This window comes from Silene latifolia, chromosome 6, assembly GCF_048544455.1.
Source record: "Silene latifolia isolate original U9 population chromosome 6, ASM4854445v1, whole genome shotgun sequence".
In the NCBI taxonomy this organism is placed as follows: Eukaryota; Viridiplantae; Streptophyta; class Magnoliopsida; order Caryophyllales; family Caryophyllaceae; genus Silene; species Silene latifolia.
Window position 1 is genome coordinate 29,386,897 of NC_133531.1, and position 22,282 is coordinate 29,409,178.

Below are 22,282 nucleotides of genomic sequence, written 5' to 3' on the forward strand. Positions count from 1 at the left end.
TAAAATAATGTGGGATAAATTTCACAATAAAATGGAATATAGACATATAGTACATCATTCATGTCTAAGATTTTATGTATGCCGCATGACCAACAAATAATTCCCGTTTACATAATTTTTAATATAAGAAAAAAAGAGTGTTTGATTAATAAAATATTTTTTTTAGGAAAATAAAATCAATATAAAGTTTATATATATGATATTTGGACTGATAGTTTTTAGAATTTGTTCATTAATACCTGTTTGTTTTTCAATTGGTCAAGGAAAACAATAATATCTACTCTGCATAATCAACTAATGATGCAACAAATCTCCTTCTTTCGAATAACAACCATAATTTAATCATTGCTTGTTAAATTTTATAAAGGGAGAGTATTTCATAAAGGTAATTGTATTATTGAATTGTCATTGATAATGGTAGAATGAACGGTATTTATAATACCTTATAGAAAACCTAAGTATTACCAAAACCCTAGAGACAGCCGTCGTGACGTAGCCGTCACTACTAAACCCTAGATTCCCTAACATCCCCCCTCAAACTCATGGTAAATTTGATAAAATTTCCATGAGTTTGCACAAATACACAATAAAAAAAACTTCGATCTTCATCTTCTTGATCTTCAATAATTTTCTTCGTCTTCAAAGGTAGGTAAGAAACGAGTATAAGACTCGTCAGAAGATTTTCTTTGAACAAGAACGTTAAGTTTTTCGGACTTGTCGAATATAAGTTAATTTGTAGGAACACTAATCGAACCTAACAAATATCAATAAAACGGAAAAATTATCCGTCAATTTCAAAATCTGGAGAACGTTAATTTTTTCGGACCCCAAATAAATCAAGTACCACCTTGAAGACGTTGAAGAATTTTAATCAGATTTCGAAGAAAAAAGGAAGAAAATGTTTCAATACAAATTTCGATTGGGAGATGCTAGATTGCTAGGCATAAATAATTTGGGTAGGCAAAGAAAACGAAAACCATATCGCCACTTGCTTTGTTTATAGTATATGAGAATTGTTTGATTATTGAAAGCACATGAATCATAGTTGCAATTAATTTATGACATTAATATAGTATTAGTAAGAGGTAGAAAAAAGAAAGTCACCTTTTTTACTTCATTCTTTCCCCTATTTTACATGTGCTTTCATTTAAGAGGGGGAGTTTGGAACTGGGTGTGTTGAGATTTGTACTTAAATGATGGTTTCTTGGATTTTATCTAGTAGGTGAAGATGAGATTTTTAGGCGACTTACTATTCGTAGATAAAAGTTAATATTTTGGTACTGTTTACGAATTATTGATTATGTTGGTACTGTTTAAAAAATGGGTCCTTATATTTGTGTTGTTTATCAATTTATTTTCACTTTTTCATTCATATAACCGATTGATTCTTTTAATAACACTTAGAGTGTTACGGTAAAAAAAACTATTCATATAAAATAATTACAATTTTTTGTATGTTTTTCTATTTTTCAAACTTGGATTCATAATTTTCGAATTGGTAACTTTTTCTTCCTCTGCCCGGGTCAAAGTTTACACTTTTCTTTTTTGGGTTAATTTTACTCTAGACCTTATCTTTTAATAATACTAAAAAGCAAATAATACTAAAAAGCAATTCCTTTATCTTTCTACTTGCATATAAAGAATATGTAAATATTTCTTTGAAACTGAATGACTATAATTTATTTATGATGGTGTTTTCTTTTTTTTGTCGAAAGTCTTTATTTTAAATATATATCTTGAACATGATTTATATAGAGTGTCATGTGTCAAAATTAAAATAAGCTAAGGGTGTCATGCCATGGCTACAAATATTATTTGTTTTTTTTTTCTGTTTATAAAATTATAAAAATTAATGTTAGGCTCTGTTTGGTAGCGCATTTCAGGTACCTTTTTTCATCGAAGTAGCTTTTTTGACAAAAATTTCAGGTAGCTTATTTTCTTGAACGCGTTTGGCAAGTAGCATTTTATAGCAAAAAAGGTACCTGAAATGAAATGCTACCTAGGGTAGCATTTGGGATTTCAGGTACCTGATTATATTTTGCTTACCTTTTTCACCCTTTAACTTTTTATTTATTACTACAATATTATTATTTTTTATATTATGATCTTAAATAAACCCAATTAAAGAGTTTCTACGGAAATGAAAAGCGTTCGTGATAATATCAATACTTTAATTCAGGGTGCAATTTAATTAACTAATTATTTTATGTATGGTTTAATAGAAAACTTACTTTCGTATCCATAAAATACATTTTTTGATGATATACTGTTTGATATTTTTTTTTTTTTTTACGTTATCGTGATATTTTAACTATTGTTTCGTCATTTTGAAACTTGTTGAAGACTTGTGCAATTATAGTGAAAAAAATTACATTTTCTTCTAATTACTAACAATGCCAACGACAATAACACGACAATAATAATAAAAACATAAATGATAACAATAATAAGCCATGTCCTTTTACGTCATTTGACCAAATATCATTACCTTTTTCAATTTAGTCTTCCAAACAGTTTAATAAAAATCAGTGACTTTTTCGGTCGTAGTTTTTAGTTACCTTTTTGAGTTACCACCTTTTCGTGTTTCGACCACCTTTCGGGTTTCGGAGTAACTTTTCGGGTTTCGAGTAGAAACTTTTAAATTTAGTTTTTTTCACCAAACGAAGCCTTAGCCTCTAAGGTTATCACATGCATCAATTCTCATTTCTTTCCTTATTAAAATGAAGGAAATTGTAATAATTATAAATTCTTTTGTTTCCTTATTAAAGCATGAGTGATTTGGAAGGGAAAACATTGAATAGACTTACTCTTTTAGTTTATTGAGGATTCCTTCCCTACCAAATCAAGCCCTCACATAATAATATTTCCCAATCTGATTCATATCATTTCCTTCGACTTTAATTCGTACAGTAGTTTTTTTTCTTTAAAAAATGGTAGCATTGAAATAATTGTTTTGATATGTCCAGTGAGAGTATGAGACAACTTTGACCATATAATTTTTTTGATATGATATAACATTACACGTTTATAGATATTAATAACCAATCGAAATTAAGAGGAAATATTAATTCAGGGACCTGGATGGAGGATGAAACCTTCAAAACCCAAAATTCTTCGCATCGTTCTTTTAACATCTTTTTTGGAAGAAAAAAAATTCATAAGAGTACTACTTCATTGAAAGTAAATTGATAGCTACATCGTAAATAATCGAGTCAATAAAGCATCAGACAATGCATGTCACACTATGTTTTAACTAATAAAAGAATGGGTACATTATGAAACCATAAGCTCATATTAATTTGTTCTTCATGAATTTAACAAATTCTATTTTGTATTAGCAAAAGCTAATTTATTAATTTATGATTAAGAAGACGGATGCCATACTAAGTTTTGACCTTCATCGAAACACACACATCGTTGCTTCAATATATATATATATATATATATATATATAAATAAATGCGTCAGTGATCAGGTATCTTGGGTGAGTCTGGATCTTAATCTCACCATTAGATCTACTCCTAATCAACGGTTGAGATTAAATCTCAAAAATTATAATTAGACTATATAAGGCTCGGATTTCTCATTTCTAACCTTACAATTAATTTCACTTTCTCTCTCTTCATTCACACTTTTTCTCTCTCTACGAATTTCCCTCTGTTTTTCTTCGTTCTCGCGTAAAACAAATCCAGCAAAAAAATATACACAAATAATTTTACTTTTCAATTCATCATTCAATTATTTCTACGATTCAATCGTTCTCGCTTTTTGCTTGATGGTTGATACTCCTATGGATGCCGATTCTCTTGAAAATAGTTTGCGCGCGCAGTAATCCTTTTCTTTGATTATAATCGTTATTGTTTTTCCTGTCAAATTTGATTAGAATCGTTGTTTTCTCTCTTGAATTTGCAATTTCGCTTTATCCTTTGCTTTCATGATAATCGTTGTTGTTTTCCGTCATATTTGATCGAATTTGATTATAATCTATGTCTTTGCTGCAAATTCGCTTTTTCCTTTGTTTTTGCTACCGACATTAACATGCAAACAGGTAATTTCCGTAATCCTTTCGTTTTCAGTTTTGCTTTTCGCGATTTCATCTGGATTCTATGTCGCTGATCACTCGCTATTGTAATTTCATTATTCCGTTGCTTTTCGAGTTTTTTTAGGTTAATCGATTTTATGTTTGCTTCAATTTTAACGAAATCCGTTCACTTCTACTTCAATTTTACGATGTCCTTTCCTTTGATTCTTCTCGTATTTGCTTTTCTCTTAAATATTAGGTGAAATATCCTTGTATTTGTTGTTTTTCCTATCGAATTTTCATATTTGCGTTCTCCTCTCGCTCACGCTTACAATCGCAGTTGCTTTATCGTCACATTCCGTCAATTTTTATTATATTTGTCTTTATTCTGTTGCTTTTCAGTTTTTAGGTTAATCGATTTTATGTTTGCTTCAATTTTAATGAAATCCGTTCACTTCTACTTGATTCACGGTCTCCTTTCCTTTGATTATACTCGTAGTTGCTTTTCTCTTAAATATTAGGTCAAATATCCTTGTATTTGTTGATTTTCTCGTTCAACTTCGGTCAAATTTCATTATATTTGACCTCTTATCCTGTCTTGTATATTCATGTTCCCCTGCGTATATTCTGTTACTGCTTCATCAGTAATGCTTACAGGCTCGACTTGTTACAATATCAATATTCTTTGTAACACAATCACATATATTCATTTTCCATTGCACATATAACATATCTTTGTACCACTTCGGACGTCCTCTTATTCTCATTGTTTCTTGAATGTACTTTAGTTTCTTGTTCTAAATTGAAGTCCATCCTCTTCGCATATTCCCGTTCTCCCGTCCATCCTTATGTCACTACATTGTCATAGTACTAGTATTACTGTAACAATGTTACTCTTTGTAATACCACCGTTGTATTTCGGTCACTAATACTCGTATTTCCCTTTTTGTATTACGGACTCAAGTTCTCACACTCAACCCCATTCTACGCCAATTGTCCAAGAGCAACCCAATCCTCAACCAAATAATCGACATTGTTCTCGTCTCACACGCCTAATGGAGGTGAGCGCTGGATGCGTGTGGTTGAGCACAAGTTTAGACCTACCATTGGTGCGGTTTCGCCTCCCTTGAGGCTGGAATCAAGTTCTACGAGGTTTATGCTCGGGCATGCGGATTTACCCCTCGGAAGCACGGTACGAAAACACTACGAGGTGGTGTTGCACACCAAAAATTCGTAGTCCGCAAATCGTCAAGGGTTCGGGAATCTAAACCAAACAGGCGTCCCAGAACCAAGGATGATGAGAATATGGGTAATTGTTCGTCCACGCTAGTACGATTACACGGCGAGTTAAAATCACAAGAATTGGATGCCGAGCATACGTCGATTTGCCCTTCTACATGGCCTTGATGGCCCGGCTATGATTGACGAGTTTTAAAGTCCACAATCATCGTCTCACCTCTGCTGTCATGTAACAGAGATCTCGATAAGATTTCACGATCCCTTGATATGTTCCAGAAGACGCTTATCTTGGACAACTCCAAGTTGAATATTGGCTCTGGATTGACCTTTAGACAGGTTAAGGAACTTGTCAATGGGTATGAAAATATCGGTGCTACATTGATAGATTTTAAGAACTTTCAAAGAGATATCAAGTGCTACATTGGGTTAAGAGATGCTGACCTTTTCATCGATCGGCTCGAGAAACTCAAAGCAACCCAACCCCAGTTCTACTTCGCCTATGATGTTGATCCGCAAAACCGTCTAACAAAGTTCTTTTGGGCTGATGCTACATGTATTAGAAACTACTCATTCTTTGGGGATCTTTGTTAGCTTCGACCCTACTTACGGAACCAACAAGTATGATATGGTTTTTACACCATTCACGGTGTTAATCACCACGAAAAGTCGGTGTTGTTTTGCCGGTTGTCTCCTGTTACACGAGGATGACATCTCCTTCCAATGGACCTTTCAAAGCATTTCTTGACGCCATGGGACAAAAAGAGCCACGATTCATGATCACGGATCAATGCCCTGGCATAAAGAAGGTAATAGTGTGACAATGTTATCTTTAATAGACTTACTTAAGATTATTGTACCACAACTTTCTGACTCCAACTACCACTGTTCCATCTCTTCCTCTTTTACAAGGTTATTCAATAACAATGTCACTGTAACTAAATTACTAACATATAATTTACTCACTTGCTCTTTCCCTATCATCGGTCAATATCACGTTCGACTTGTTTGTTTCATTATGCCTGGCATACAACGGGCTTTCCTTCATTTTCAAGACAGGCTAGGCATCGTTATTGTATGTGGCATATTACACAAAAGATCACGGACAAAGTTGGTTCAGCACTCTGCAGAGACACGGACTTCCTTGCTCGCTTCAACGCCGTTGTTTGGGACCCTGATATGGAGCCGTCGGAGTTCGAAGAGAAGTGGCGGAAGGTCATTTCGATTTCGAGTGGAAGATAATGATTGGTTGACTACAATGTTCGACGACAGACACCATTGGATTCCTGCCTACCATCGTGACCTTGCCTTGGGCTGCATATTAAGAACAACACGATGATCGAAAAAGTACAAATTCGTTTTTCAAGCGCTATGAGAATCACTTTGGTACACTGGTCGAATTTTGGATGAGGTAAACACCTCTTTTTCATTCCTTACGATGCCGGGAACAGTGTATGTTACAGTACCATTGTTTCATTGTTACATAAATAATTTGTTGCGAATCCTTGTTGCATTAAAACCAGGTTCCAAATGCTATGGACCCGGCGGCGCTATACACGAAGGTGCGATGATTATAACAAATGACCACTCATTCCCTGAGCTTAAGACAAAATTACCTATAGAAAAGCATGGCGCTATTATATACACACATCTTTGTGTTCAAGGTGTTTCAAGAAGAAGTAATGGCGGCCGATTCATGTGGTGTTGATGACTTTGAGAAGGAGGAGCATGTGCGCATAATTCATGTAATCGATCTTTGAGACAGACGAAATTTTCAAGGTGAGGTTGGACCTTAGAAGCACGGATGCGGTATGCGAGTGTAAACTGTTCGAAAGAATTGGATTACTCTGCAGGCATATTTTGTGGGTGTACAAGGGCAAAGGAATTTGGCGAATACCAAGCAAGTACATTGTAGATCGTTGGCTAAATAACACACACGCAGCGAACGGGTTTGATTCGAAAACATTATTACGGTGACAATTTTGACTTATTACTGATGGTTGTTTTACTGATAACATTGTAACCATAATTTCTTACGATAACATTCTCACCATGATAAACGGTAACCTTTGTTTTACTTCCGAACTTGATTCGAATGGGAATGTCATTGAGGATTCATATATGGCTACGTCGATAACGATCATTTGTGCAACGTATGGTCGAGTTCCGTCGGATAGTTGGTGTTCTCAAAACTTTACCTGTTGAACACACGGAAGAGTTAGCATCCCTCCTAGTTGAGTTCGGCGAAGTTATGTATTGAACCACTTACAAAAGACCAAGAGATGGAGATCTTTGTTGGGCTGCAGCTCGTCGTCTGAAGTCACTATCCACCCTCCGGAACAAGCACGCAACAAGGGCGGTGGAAAAAGATTGAAGTCGGCTAAACAACGGGCCATTGAAAAAGCGAAACAAGCCAAAGAGGCTATGTGCATACTTTTGCAAAGAAAGAGTTACCCACGACGGAGAACATGCCCTCTTCGCATAGGCGATGTAGGCTGGCGAGAAAGCACTAAAAAGAAAAAGTTTGATCTTTGTTATGATGTTACGAATAACATTGTGACCTTAGCAATAATTAGTAGGATTTTGTGTTCTTTGTGCAATAATATGTCACAAGTAAAAATAAAAAAGTAGAATTGTGTCTTCTTTGTGGCAATAACATGTCACAATAAAAAGTCATTCGATTTTCCTACATCATAGTTAACATTTTATACAAAGACTTACAACATTTTATACAAAGAATACATATTGTTTTAGGACCATTTTCCGTCCCGTTTTAGGAGCATATTTCCTAAGTTTTACGATAAGATATTATACAATTTGTTATACGATTTCTTTTGTTTAAGGAAAAGGGTTTAGGGTTGGATTAGGCGCTCCGCGACGGTGCCGCCTAATCCAACCCTAAACCCTTTTCCATCCCGTTTAGGAGCGTTTTTCCCCAAATTTAAATCCCGTCCACGACAGGGTATCACCCGTCCTTCCCTAGGGTTTAGTTTTGGTTTTACAGTAACAACCTTTGTTTAAGGAAAAGGGTTTAGGGTTGGATTAGGCGGCTCCGCGAAGCGGTCCCGCCTAATCCAACCCTAAACCCTTTCCGTCCCGTTTTAGGAGCGTTTTTCCCCAAATTTAAATCACGTCCACGACAGTATCACCCGTCCTTCCCTAGGGTTTAGTTTTGGTTTTACTTTGCAACACTTGTTGTACTACGAACAAGCTTTGTTTAAGGAAAAGGGTTTAGGGTTGGATTAGGCGGCTCCGCGAAGCGGTTCCGTCTAATCCAACCCTAAACCCTTTTCCATCCCGTTTAGGAGCGTTTTTCCCCAAATTTAAATCCCGTCCACGACATGGTATCACCCGTCCTTCCCTAGGGTTTAGTTTTGGTTTTTTCGCACCACGATTTTTAAAGGAAAAGGGTTTAGGGTTGGATTAGGCGGCTCGCGAAGCGGTGCCGCCTAATCCAACCCTAAACCCTTTTCCGTCCCGTTTTAGGAGCGTTTTTCCCCAAATTTAAATCCCGTCCACGACCGGGTATCACCCGTCCTTCCCTAGGGTTTAGTTTTGGTTTTAATCTTGTAACAATCGTTGTACTACGAACAACCTTTGTTTAAGGAAAAGGGTTTGGGGTTGGATTAGGCGGCTCCGCGAAGCGGTGCCGCCTAATCCAACCCTAAACCCTTTTCCGTCCCGTTTTAGGAGCGTTTTTCCCCAAATTTAAATCCCGTCCACGACACGGTATCACCCGTCCTTCCCTAGGGTTTAGTTTTGGTTTTTCTTGTAACAACTTTGTTGTACTACGAACAAGCTTTGTTTAAGGAAAAGGGTTTAGGGTTGGATTAGGCGGCTCCCGCGCGGCACGGCTAATCCAACCCTAAACCCTTTTCCGTCCCGTTTTAGGAGCGTTTTTCCCCAAATTTAAATCCCGTCCACGACAGGTATCACCCGTCCTTCCCTAGGGTTTAGTTTTGGTTTTTTCGCACCACGATTTTTAAAGGAAAAGGGTTTAGGGTTGGATTAGGCGGCTCCGCGAAGCGGTGCCGCCTAATCCAACCCTAAACCCTTTTCCATCCCGTTTAGGAGCGTTTTTCCCCAAATTTAAATCCCGTCCACGACAGGGTATCACCCGTCCTTCCCTAGGGTTTAGTTTTGGTTTTTTTGCACCACGATTTTTTTAAGGAAAAGGGTTTAGGGTTGGATTAGGCGGCTCCGCGAAGCGGTGGCGCCTAATCCAACCCTAAACCCTTTTCCGTCCCGTTTTAGGAGCGTTTTTCCCCAAATTTAAATCCCGTCCACGACGGGGTATCACCCGTCCTTCCCTAGGGTTTAGTTTTGGTTTTTTTTGTTGTTGTTGTACTACGAACAAGCTTTGTTTAAGGAAAAGGGTTTAGGGTTGGATTAGGCGGCTCCGCGAGCGTGCCGCCTAATCCAACCCTAAACCCTTTTCCGTCCCGTTTTAGGAGCGTTTTTCCCCAAATTTAAATCCCGTCCACGACAGGTATCACCCGTCCTTCCCTAGGGTTTAGTTTTGGTTTTTCTTGTAACACTTGTTGTACTACGAACAAGCTTTGTTTAAGGAAAAGGGTTTAGGGTTGGATTAGGCGGCTCAGCGTCCAACCCTAAACCCTTTCCCCGTTTAGGAGCGTTTTTCCCCAAATTTAAATCCCGTCCACGACAGGGTATCACCCGTCCTTCCCTAGGGTTTAGTTTTGGTTTTTCGCACCACGATTTTTAAAGGAAAAGGGTTTAGGGTTGGATTAGGCGGCTCCGCGAAGCGGAGCGCCTAATCCAACCCTAAACCCTTTTCCGTCCCGTTTTAGGAGCGTTTTTCCCCAAATTTAAATCCCGTCCACGACAGGTATCACCCGTCCTTCCCTAGGGTTTAGTTTTGGTTTTACTTTAACAACTTGTTGTACTACGAACAACCTTTGTTTAAGGAAAAGGGTTTAGGGTTGGATTAGGCGGCTCCGCGAAAGGAGCGTTTTTCCCCAAATTTAAATCCCGTCCACGACAGTATCACCCGTCCTTCCCTAGGGTTTAGTTTTGGTTTTTCTTTGTAACACTTGTTGTACTACGAACAAGCTTTGTTTAAGGAAAAGGGTTTAGGGTTGGATTAGGCGGCTCCGCGGCGCGCACGCCTAATCCAACCCTAAACCCTTTTCCGTCCCGTTTTAGGAGCGTTTTTCCCCAAATTTAAATCCCGTCCACGACAGGTATCACCCGTCCTTCCCTAGGGTTTAGTTTTGTTTTTTTCGCACCACGATTTTTAAAGGAAAAGGGTTTAGGGTTGGATTAGGCGGCTCCGCGAAGCGGTGCCGCCTAATCCAACCCTAAACCCTTTTCCGTCCCGTTTAGGAGCGTTTTTCCCCAAATTTAAATCCCGTCCCACGACGAGTATCACCCGTCCTTCCCTAGGGTTTAGTTTTGGTTTTTTTCACCTCGATTTTTAAAGGAAAAGGGTTTAGGGTTGGATTAGGCGGCTCCCGAAATTAATCCAACCCTAAACCTTTTTCCGTCCCGTTTAGGAGCGTTTTTCCCCAAATTTAAATCCCGTCCACGACTGGGTATCACCCGTCCTACCCTAGGGTTTAGTTTTGGTTTTTCTGTAACAACCTTTGTTTAAGGAAAAGGGTTTAGGGTTGGATTAGGCGGCTCATGAAGCGGTCCCGCCTAATCCAACCCTAAACCTTTTCCTTCCCGTTTTAGGATCGTTTTTCCCCAAATTTAAATCACGTCCACGACAGTGTATCACCCGTCCTTCCCTAGGGTTTAGTTTTGGTTTCTTTGTAACAACCTTTGTTTAAGGAAAAGGGTTTAGGGTTGGATTAGGCGGCTCCGCGAAGCGGTGCCGCCTAATCCAACCCTAAACCCTTTTCCGTCCCGTTTTAGGAGCGTTTTTCCCCAAATTTAAATCCCGTCCACGACAGGGTATCACCCGTCCTTCCCTAAGGTTTAGTTTTGACTCCTAAAACTTCCCTAAGGTTTATCAGTAACATTTGTTGTACTACGAACAAGCTTTGTTTAAGGAAAAGGGTTTAGGGTTGGATTAGGCGGAACCGCTTCGCGGTACCGCCTAATCCAACCCTAAACCCTTTTCCGTCCCGTTTTAGGAGCGTTTTTTGACAATTTTAAACATAGTTACATAATCGTTGTTCAATTTAATATACCACAATTCAAATAGTAAATTGGACAATTAACCGAATTAAGATGTCATTCATTAAAAACAAGTATTACAAACACTGATTACAAACGAAACACTTAGAAAGAGTAACAGATAGTTAACTTAAATATAAGTACATCACATAAGCATAAACTGTATGTGATAAAGGGAAATTTTAAATCTTTTACTCCCTTCTTAGTCGTTTATTCACAGGAGGAGAATGAACGCTGCTTTCGCCCTCTAGCAACTCCCTTTTCAGATTATTCCTGTTACCTTCCATCTCTTCAATAGCTTTGACAACAAGAGGCCACTTCCTGTTAATCGAAGGGTTGAGTTTAGCATATGACTCCCTAAGAGCTGTAACACCAAGGAGAAATTGACGGTCTAAATCGGTTTCGGTGTACTTCTTGACTTATTTTCTTCTAAATTTGTTTCCCAATACACTTGTTTTCCGCCATCGAAACTTGATATGAGCTTGACATTTTCCAAGTCATTTTCAAGCACTTGTACTCGTTCCACCATTTCTATTACCTTACTATCGGATGATATAACCTTTGCTCAAGTAATGAATCTCTATGCCTTGTCATTTCTTCCAGTTCAAACTTGGTGTCTTCTAGTTTCCTTTGAATTCGTTCCATTTTTCTCTTCTTTGCAACAAAAAAAAAAAAAAAAAAAAAACCTATTAAAACAGAAAAATAAACTGTTTTCCCTAAATTAGAGAAAACAAAATCTATTTATAAACAAACAGAAACTGTTTTCCCTCAATTAGAGCAAGGTTTTTAATATTACAAAAGATTTAAAAAAAATTAGACATGAAAAACCTTTGAATTTGTCTTGGCTTATTTTTTTTGTTTAGAAAATGAAGTGTAAATGTTGAATGAAAATGAGATTATTTATAGATAACTGAAAAAAACAGAACAGTTTAAAAAAAAAAAAAAAAAAAAAAAAAAAACTGCCTTGAAACACGTCACTTTGAACAAAGTGCAAAACTGTTTTAGAAAGATAACTGCTGCAGATTGTAGAATTCAAAGCGTCAAAACCGTCTGTTACAGTAACATAATTGTGCTTTTTTACAATGACATTATTTATAGATAATTGTGAAAAACAAAACTCGTTATTTTTTAAAAAAAAAATTAATCGCTTTAAAAACCACTTTTATTAATCGCTTTGTAAACTGTTTTTAAATGATGATTGATGTTAACCACGTGCATGTTCCCCATAATTAAGTCCAGTTATAAATCTTTGCGAGTGGAGAATTCTAAGCGTCAAAATCTTTTATTATAATTTTCATTTATTACTATCACAGTGTTACAGTAACATTATTTTCATTTTGTCTCGACTTTTTTTGTTTAAAAAAAAAAACACTTAACATTTTAATAACTGTTTTCAAAATTAAATGCTTTAAACAAACAGTTAATTTTTGAATTCCAACAGACAAAATCAGACATGAAACTTATCCAACCCATGTTTCGTATTCCCTATGAAGTGCAGTTATAACAGCTGCAAGAGTGAAGAATTCAAAACGTCAAATTATGTTTTCTCTTTTCACTCTTGAAACTGTCACACTGTTACAGTAACATAGTTAATGAATTATGCATATAATAAGTTAATGTTACAGTAACAAACTTATTTGTAATATATTCCAAAATATTCGAAAATATGTTCCACTGTCTATGACAGCCACTATTACGTTGTTAAAGTAACATTGTTTTAGAGTACATCACTTGATTTTCACTTTAAAACGAAGTACAGGCATTTCGGTGTTGAGTGGCTTCGGTTCATTCTCAATCGGTGGTTCTTTGTTTGACAATTCATCTTCCGTTGCCTTCCCTTTGAGCATTCTAGCCGCTTCCCTCCTTGCAGCTATATCTGGCCAGATTGTTTTCTTTGATTTTTTGAAAATTTCAACGGCGTCAACAATTCAGCCCGTATTTTGTTGATGTCAACCATGAGCAAACATGCAGCAATTTGGGAAGCACATGCCCGCCGATAAAATGTGTTGTTGAGCAAAGAAGACTTGTTTGCATATCCCAAAAAATTGGAGAGGGCATCATAGTGATACTGGTGACTCTTCAAATACGGAAGCCCGTTTACGCCATTTAAACTTCACATTTACCACGGGATAGCGGAGCATTTCGATTACCCTCACGTCGCCCTTTGTGTCCAGGTAGTCACTCATGCAACCGGCACATCGAAACAGAACATTAATTTCTTTTTACTATCAACTAAGAAATCGTGTAATCAACAATGTTACAATATAGGTGTAACGAGTAACACTGAAACAACATAATAACGTTACGGTATCGTATTCATCGTAACAACTTCAAATCGAATCTGGCAAATCGTAAACATACAATTCGACAACTCAGGGGACTTACTGCTGCCATTACGATGTCGTAAGTGAATGAAGACTCCCAGTTAGCATACGATTGACTGTCGATCACACTAATCTCTTTGTTGAGGAAATTAATACACACACAGAAGTAGTGATAGCCACCCAAACAAGGTATAAAAATAAGTTCGGCATCAAGTCTGTAATTTGCCTTGCTCGCGTTGATGAAATTATCCCAAATTTCAAACAACTCGTTCTTTATATCAGACTGTTCACTATCCTCCTGCATCACAGCCAGTAGAGCATGCTGTAGTTTTTAAAAAAAAAAAAAAAATGTAAGGGTTAGATTTCCCTTGTAAAAGAATCATATGTTCTTGAACGAAAACGGACATTTAACACCGATGCAACTTACCATGTGACCTAGTCCTAAGTAAAGTATGGTTGGCCTGCTTTGCCCTTGTGCCTCTTTTCTTTTTCTCGACATAATTCAAGAGTAGAGACCAGCATTCAAACACCATCCAATTTGTGTGACTCCTAGGACGTAGTGAGAGTATATCGGCTCTTGTCAACCTCCTGTTGTCTCCAAACGCAGCCGGGATCTCACTTTACTGAACCATAAGAGTCGAGATTACTCAAGAGTTTTCGCGAAAACAGTGTAACATAAACAGTGTTTAAAAACCAGTTTTACAGAAACAGTGTCACAGTAACACTTTCACAGTAACAACAAGCATTTTACCTTTTGTGGAAGTCGATATCATCCATAAACGCATAATCAAGAACGTGCCTTCTCGGATTAGTTGTCTTTGGACAGACGATTTCGATTTGCTCTCATAAATTCAGAGACTAGGAATATATCACCGTCAATTTCACCGTCACCTAGAGAACATCCCATAACATCATCTTTATGAAATTTAAATATTATCTCCTCATCTTCACCAATTGCTCTAGGAGAATGCTTGTAAGCAACCGACTTCACCCTCGATTGTTTGGGCTCTTCCCCTTTTTGTTTTTCCTGTGGCTTCTTTGTTTTTTCCTCTTCCTTTTTTTTTCCTCTTCCTTTTTTTCCTTCTTCTCTTCCACCCTTCTTTTTCTTCAGACTTTTCCTTCAATTGTTCCCTTTCATTCCCGAATTTTGATATCCTTCCTTGCACCTCTTTTCGTACTTGATTCAAGTCGCTAAGAACAAGTATTGCACATATTTCAGCACGGTACAACATTCTTTTCCGTTCATCCCCATCGAGTCAAAAACCTTCCCCGTGTAGAAAGCCATGTGCATCATCATGAAAACCCCACAATCCACGTTTTTGCGGTGCTCTTCGCCATTTAAATTTCACATTCTTAAGTGGGAAACTTTCCACTTTGGAGCCTTTTGCAATTTGCATTTCTAACAACATTTTCCCCATGATATTTGCACACAAAAAGTAATCTTTATTCTTTGTATCTATGTTCTTTGTAACTATGATTGCCAAATTTATTAATGGAAATTTAAAGGTATAACATTGTCACTGTAAGTAGAGAAACTTACCGCATTTCTTGCCATTTTTGCTTTTCGGGATCTGGCATATAAGGGTTTGTTGTCTAGGTAGTCAACGGTTTTCGACATGAAATTTATGCAAGCACAGAAAAAGTGGTCCTCCAGAATGAGTGGAATGAATATCTGCAATTAAGCAGATATATATCATTGCTAAACAGAATTTCTATACACTCTACTTATATAAGAATAAAAAAAAAACAATATTAACAGTAATGTGGTTTACCATATCACAGTCGAAATTCAGTGGACTCTTGTTGTATTTGATCCACTGTGTGAAGGACAGCAAAACTTCACTTTCTAAATGTCTGTTTTGAATGGGTTTTCCAAGAGCCATCGTTGCTAATGCGTCCTACAAAAATAAATATAAATACAAAGTCAATAAACATTATAGAAACACAAAATCAATAAGAATAAAAATTTATTTATTACAGTAACATACAGATTGACCCAAGCCCATGAAGATCCTCAATGGTGTATCACTTGCTACCTTTACGGAGATGAGGTCATTCGAAGAACATTGACCAACATTCAGTGACCATTATATAAATAAGCTCACCAGGAGCCAATGAAGTTAAATCTTCCCTTGGAATGAAGTGATACTTCCCATACGAGACAAGCCTTTCCCTGTTGGACAATGAGATGTAATAGTCGAACACCTTTTAATAGAGTAACGATTTAACGAAGAACAACTATTCGGTTGAAACAGTATTCACTTGCAAAGTAAAACGTTTTGTTTATCACAGTGCAAGAGTAAATAAAGTACTCACGTATCTGAGAGGTTCTCGTCATCGTCGATAAAACAATAGTCAATTGTTTCTTTCCTAACTTCAAGAATAGGCGCCATTATCTCCTTGTGTTTTATCATACTCTTGGACACAAGTGTTAGATCCGGTGGTAGGCCACATTCGATTGTGCGGCCGTAGCGAGGATCCATCACGCGCATCCGGTCTTGATTGTTTCGACATGTAACAAATAGTGGTCGCCATATCTTCGTCGTAATTGTCATACGGGATCTCATCACTTTGCAATCATCGACAATATCAACTTCATCATCGTCGTCATCTTCTCGCTACCCGATTTGCTGCCGAGTAGTTATTGGTTCTTCGTCGCCAACTGTCTCATCATCAGCCTCACTGGGTTTTTCTCCTTCCTCGCCTTTTTCATCATTCCCATCGGCGTCTTCATTACCAGTTGCTTCATCCTCCTTACTGTTATCTTCGTTTTTATCGCCAGCATTGTCTTCATCTTTATCATCATCGTTCTCTTCATCTGGTTTTTCATTCCCATCATCCTCTTCATCTTTATCGTCATCTTCCTTTTCATTTCCCTCACTGGTTGGTTGGTCAACAACCTGGCCTGATGCATCATCATCGGCCTCTTCCTTGTTATCTGTGGCACAAGTAATTGAATTGAATATAAATTACTAATGTTTTTCGGATCAACAATGTCTCATAGTTATACTAACAGTGTTACTGTAAAATTACCTTCAGAAGATCCTTCTTCAGCTGCCTCAGTCGTTGGGTTCTCTTCAGCTTGGCCCGATGCATCATCTTCGGCCTCTTCGTTGTCATCTGTGTAGCAGATAATTGAATATATATATATCACTGTAAACTTCTGATAAAACTACGACACAGTAACAGCGTTACTATAACGATGTTACGATAACGAATGCTAACGATGTTACATCGGCTAATACAACGAGTGCAAATAGATTTCTCTATTACCTTCGGGAGATCCTTCTTCACCGCCTCATTGGTCGGGTTGTCTTCGAGCTTGCCGATTCATCAACTTCCGCCTCTTCCTCGTCATCGTGTCACGGTAATTGGATTCAATATATATTAACAATTTTTCTTTGAACCAAAAAAGGTACAATAGATAAAAAATCAGTAAACTTACATTAAAACTACGTCACGGTAACATTGTTACTCTAACGATGTTACGATAACGCATGCTAACGGTGTTACATCGACTAATACAACGAGTTTAAATAGATTCCTCAATTACCTTCGGAGATGCCTCTTCACCGCCTCACTAGTTGGGTTATCTTGAGTGGCTTTGATGCATCACCTTCGGCCTCTGCCTTGTCATCGTGTAGCGAGATAATGAATGAAAATATATTACTAAATTGTTTGTTAAAAAAGCACCCGATGTGAAAGGCTATAACAGCATTACACTATTACCTTCACCAGATTCATCTTCTGGCTCGCTAGTTGTTTTGTCACCCTGCCCGGATGCATCATATTCATCAGCATCATCGTTTTCATCTAAAAGGAAAGTAATTGATTATTAGTAATTATTTGTAAAATGAAAACTCTATAACAGCGATCATGTAACAGTGTTAGTGCAAGTGATTAGATTATTGTAGTATTGTTACTATATTACCTTCATCAGATGCATCTTCATCATCCTCGCCACTCCCCTCTTTGTCGTCTTCATTTTCTTCTTCTTTATCATCCTCCTCCTCTTCATCTCCGTCATCCTCTTGACCTTTGCCAGATTCATCCTCCTCATCTGCATCATCGTCTTCATCTGCATCATCCTTTTCCTCTGCATCATCCTCTTCATCTGCATCACAAGTAAGTAATTGAATATTATATTACTAACTATTAATATATATAAATATTACAGTAACAGTGTTATTGTAAAAGTATAACTAAAAGTAATAACGATAAGAACAACATTACTCGATCTATTACCTTCACCAGATTGGCTTTCAGCATCCTTTACATCCTCCTCTCTGTCCTCTTGGTCTTCTTCCTCTTCATCCTCCTTTTCCTTTTCATCCTCTTCATCGTCTTCCTCCTCATCGGCACTTTCTTCATCGTTATCTATGTCCGTGCCACCCTCTTGAAGACTCTTGTTTTTAAGAAGACTCTCAACATCGCCGCCATCGTCATCCCCGTCCTCATCATCATCCTCTGCATCATCAGTCCCGTCATCATCATTGCCATCATCGGTCCGTCATCATCGTTGCCATCATCGATCCGTCCTCATCGTCACTTTCCACTCCGTCCTCCATCTCATCTTGTCTGTCCTCGTCATGAACCTCCTCATCCTCTTCATCATCTTCTTCATGATGTTGCTCACTTAAAGCGCTCAATACTTCCTTTACCGGGATTCGACTTAATCTGTCCTAGGACTTTTCTCTGTTGGAAATGGTTCCAACTTCCTACGACTTTGGACCTTGTATATACTTGGAAGTCATTCGCCCTCCTCTTCACGATTCACCTTTCGCACAACATCTTCGGCATATTTAAGGTATTCGGGCTTTAGTGGTGATTTACATTTACGCTTTGATTCGAAAACCTTCGATCATTGAGCAAATCTCTCGTGAACAAGGTTGGAATCCCTCCTATACATCAGCAACATCAGGTCGGTCTCCTAAGTCAATAAACCAAAAAGAAAGAAATGAATTAGATACCAGATTTGGGAGTTGTAACAATTGCGACAATTAAATTTATAAAAACAACTCACATCAACAGACTTTTTCCTTCAACTCGGCATCTGTTTTTCATGCCGGGAAGCTTCTCCATCAAGATGTACTCCCTTCCCTCATTACTCTTAAGAAAAAAATGCTCGTCATCCTCACCTTCATCGATTACGCCCCATCCTATTTACGAAACATATTAGTAATTAGTAATTAATATTAATAATTAACAATATAGTAAGGTAACGATAATATTATTACGGTAAAGCCATTACGATAACGATATCACGGTGACCATATTACGGTGACGATATTACACGATAGTGCCACATTACCTTCAAATGGGATCCCTTGCCAAGGCAAATAGGATAGACGAGTTTCGACATCTCATTAGCTCCTAGACAGCCAATCTTTCCTTCGTCTTTGACTCTTTTTGAAAGACTTTCATCTGTCCAATGCTTTGTATCGAGAGGTAAGTCGGTTGGTTGTACCTCGCCATGGAACTCAAACCGGTGAATGTAGGCCAACAGCAGCACCACAATACACCCACAAAGACACTTAACCGTTCCTGTCTTCAACCCCTTGACGCCCTCTACTACCTTCTCATAGACATACTTTGACCAATTAAAACCTTTTATTTTTTCAACATCGTCCACAACCTTCAACGATCTGAAATCAACGAATAATTTGGAGTCGGCGCTAAAAAGTGGAGAGCGCATAAAGAACGAACATCTGCTTGAACTCATCACCGCAAGCACCCTTGTTATTCTTAAACCAACTAGTCACCAAATCTAGCTTGATGTTACTGTCTTTGTAGAGATGTTGAACTTCCTTCTCCATTTGTTTTTAACTCGGTGTCCTCGGCATGGGATCCGCGACCGATCGCGATCGGCACCACATTATTACCCTTCATCGGCGGTAAAAATAGGTCATGAACATCATCTTTGACACAGACAAACTCCTCTGTTTCAGTTACATGAACCTTCAAACTGTCGCAATCAAAAGCCTCAACAAGCAAGTCTGTTAGCCCGGAAGGGACTACTGATATATTCATCTTCAATAGTCCTCCAAAACCAATTTCTTTAATGGCTTTCTTTTGCTTTACGGTAAACTTGCTCATAACATCAACCAACGACTGGGCCCTGCACTTAGTTGGGTATTTATCCTTTGTATTAAGGAAGTGTAAATTAGCACCACTGCTTAAACAGTGTGACACTATTTTATGCCAACAAACCAGCGGTAAGAAAGCAACAAAACAAGGATACAAAGAAAGTCATTCTTGTACTGAAACTTTAAACAACTCAACACGACGAACAAATAAATCAGTAGAAAGGAGAACGGTAACACACATTAATTGCTCATTTATTACAAATTATTAACCCTAATTTTGAATCGAAAAACTAGAACGCAGAAAATCAATTACTCACTTCGAGCAAAACAGTTAGGATAAATTTATTACGAATCAGTATAATCGACACAAACAACAACAATAACAAGAAGAACAGCAACAAGCTAATTTTTTAATGGAAAATTAATTTCCTTCTAAGATCAATTAACAAACAAGTATAATCGACAATGTTACAGTACATCTGTTACAGTAGCACTTAAACAGCATAAAAATGTTACAGTATAGGTGTTACTGTAACAATGAAACTGAAACTGAAACTTTAAACATACAAGTTTTGGCCACTAGAAAGACACATACTTTTTTAAGACCTCTTCTTTTTCAGCCTTCACCACCGTCTTGGCTGGTCTCTTCTCTGTTTTAGCCCTCTTCGACATTTTGGAGCTGACGCTCGAGTCATCCGAAACCTCATAATCTCTATCACTTTCATCTTCAGATGACATGGGCTTATCTCTAGGTCTCTTTTTTGTTACTCGTACTGGTTTCTTTGTTTCTGCCACCTTTTTTGGCACTGCGTTTGTCGGTTTCTTTTTTACAGACACCTTCACGCTCTCTTTCTTGCTTACTAGCTTTTCTGCTATTGGCTCTTTTGCCGCTGAAACTTTCTTTTTTGGTACAACCTTCTCCGCCATCTTTTGTTTGGGCACCTTCTTTGCCACCTCTTCTGTCACCAACTCTGCAGATTTGGCCGTTCTTTGTTTTCGGTCGACCCTTTGTTCTGATAACTTTTTGGGCACCTCTTCTTTTGTCTCCTTTGCAACCGATTTTGATTGCTTAGTCGCTGCCTTTGACGTTGGCACAGTTGCTGCCTTTTGAGGAGGTGCACTTGCTTGCTTCTCAATGGGCACCGATTGCTCCTTCAACAACACTGGAACATCATGCGACGGCTTTTCTGCTGCCTTCTTCCTGGTCACATTGCTTTCTTTTTTACTTTGCTGGATCGGAACATTCGCAGCCTGCTCCTTTGGTACTGCTGCTGGTGGCTTAAGGACCTTTTCAGTAGGCACCTTACTTTCCTTCACTGGCACCTTTTTTGAAAGAGCGGTGTTGCACAGCGTAGACTCTCTGTAGGCACCTTCGTCGCCTTTTCAAATTGTAGGATTTGAAAGCTTTTCGGTCTGCATCTTCTTAGTCGGCTTTGGCAAGTTCTCTGTCGGCACCTTTTTGCTCTGTGGCTTCTCTGATGCGGCCACTTTAGCCTTTTTAGTGGTAGCTGATTTCTCAGGTACCTCTTCTTTCCTGACATTGTTATTTTCAAAAATTAAAATCAGAAGTTTACAATAACAATATAAAAGACAACAATTAAATTGAAAAGGAATGATGGTAGTCAAGTCGTTGAAGAAATGACAAATGGAATACGAATAATGGCGGTCGAATAATTTTTTAAAGATCAATTGATTCTGTTTCTTGTAACAATGAGACAATATATCATAAACCCTAATAGTAGTGACTTGCGGTCGAGCAAAGATTTGTAGACACATACTCGGATGCATGAGATGCTTCGACTTCCTTCTGTCTTTGTTGGTTTTGATGGCTTCGTGTTGGCACCTTTTTGCTAGGTGTCTTCTCGATCTTTGCTACTTTTGCCTTCTTCGTCGCAGTTGATTTCTCGGGCACCTCCGCTTTCCTGACATTGTTTTTCCAAAAATCAAAATCGAATAAGATTAAAAGTAAATCAATTACACTACTACACTGATAGATAATGATCTTTGCTCTTTAAAAGGATAGGGGGTAGTATATCTGTTATTCTTTGTATCGATGTTACGATAACATTGTTAATGTATATATGTTGAGAAATATTATAAACTTCAGGAAAAGGGACATTTCATGCAAATCACTAACAACTCAACACAACGAAGAGTTATAGGGACATCTTGATCCGCATGAGATGTTTCAACGTTTTTCGTTCTTTGGCATTTTGGAAGGCTTACGTGTCGGCGCTTTTTTGCTCGTTGTCTTTTCCGAAGCTTCCACTTTAGCCTTCTTCTTGACGTGATTTCTCGGTTACTAAATGCTTTCCCGACATTGTTTATCAAAAAACCAAAACAGAATAACATTAAAACTAAAACAATTACAACTATTAAACTGACGAGAATGATGGTGGACGAGTCTGACAAAGAATGTGGAATGGAACAAGAATGATAGTATCCTCATAGAATGAGACAGTGTTACGTAT

The 22,282-nt window shown here is 37.8% G+C and overlaps 1 protein-coding gene across 1 annotated transcript; it reads right to left on the reverse strand.

Annotated features, from left to right (window-relative positions):
• Positions 1-17,442: 17,442 nt before the first annotated feature.
• On the reverse strand, positions 17,443-18,197 carry LOC141587928 (uncharacterized). Its single transcript, XM_074409392.1, has 3 exons — positions 17,971-18,197; positions 17,657-17,839; positions 17,443-17,538 (listed from the first exon to the last, which is right to left on the reverse strand). Exons 1-3 carry the CDS (start codon positions 17,992-17,994, stop codon positions 17,443-17,445), a joined length of 303 nt encoding a protein of 100 aa, XP_074265493.1. The 5' UTR covers positions 17,995-18,197.
• Positions 18,198-22,282: the final 4,085 nt, after the last annotated feature.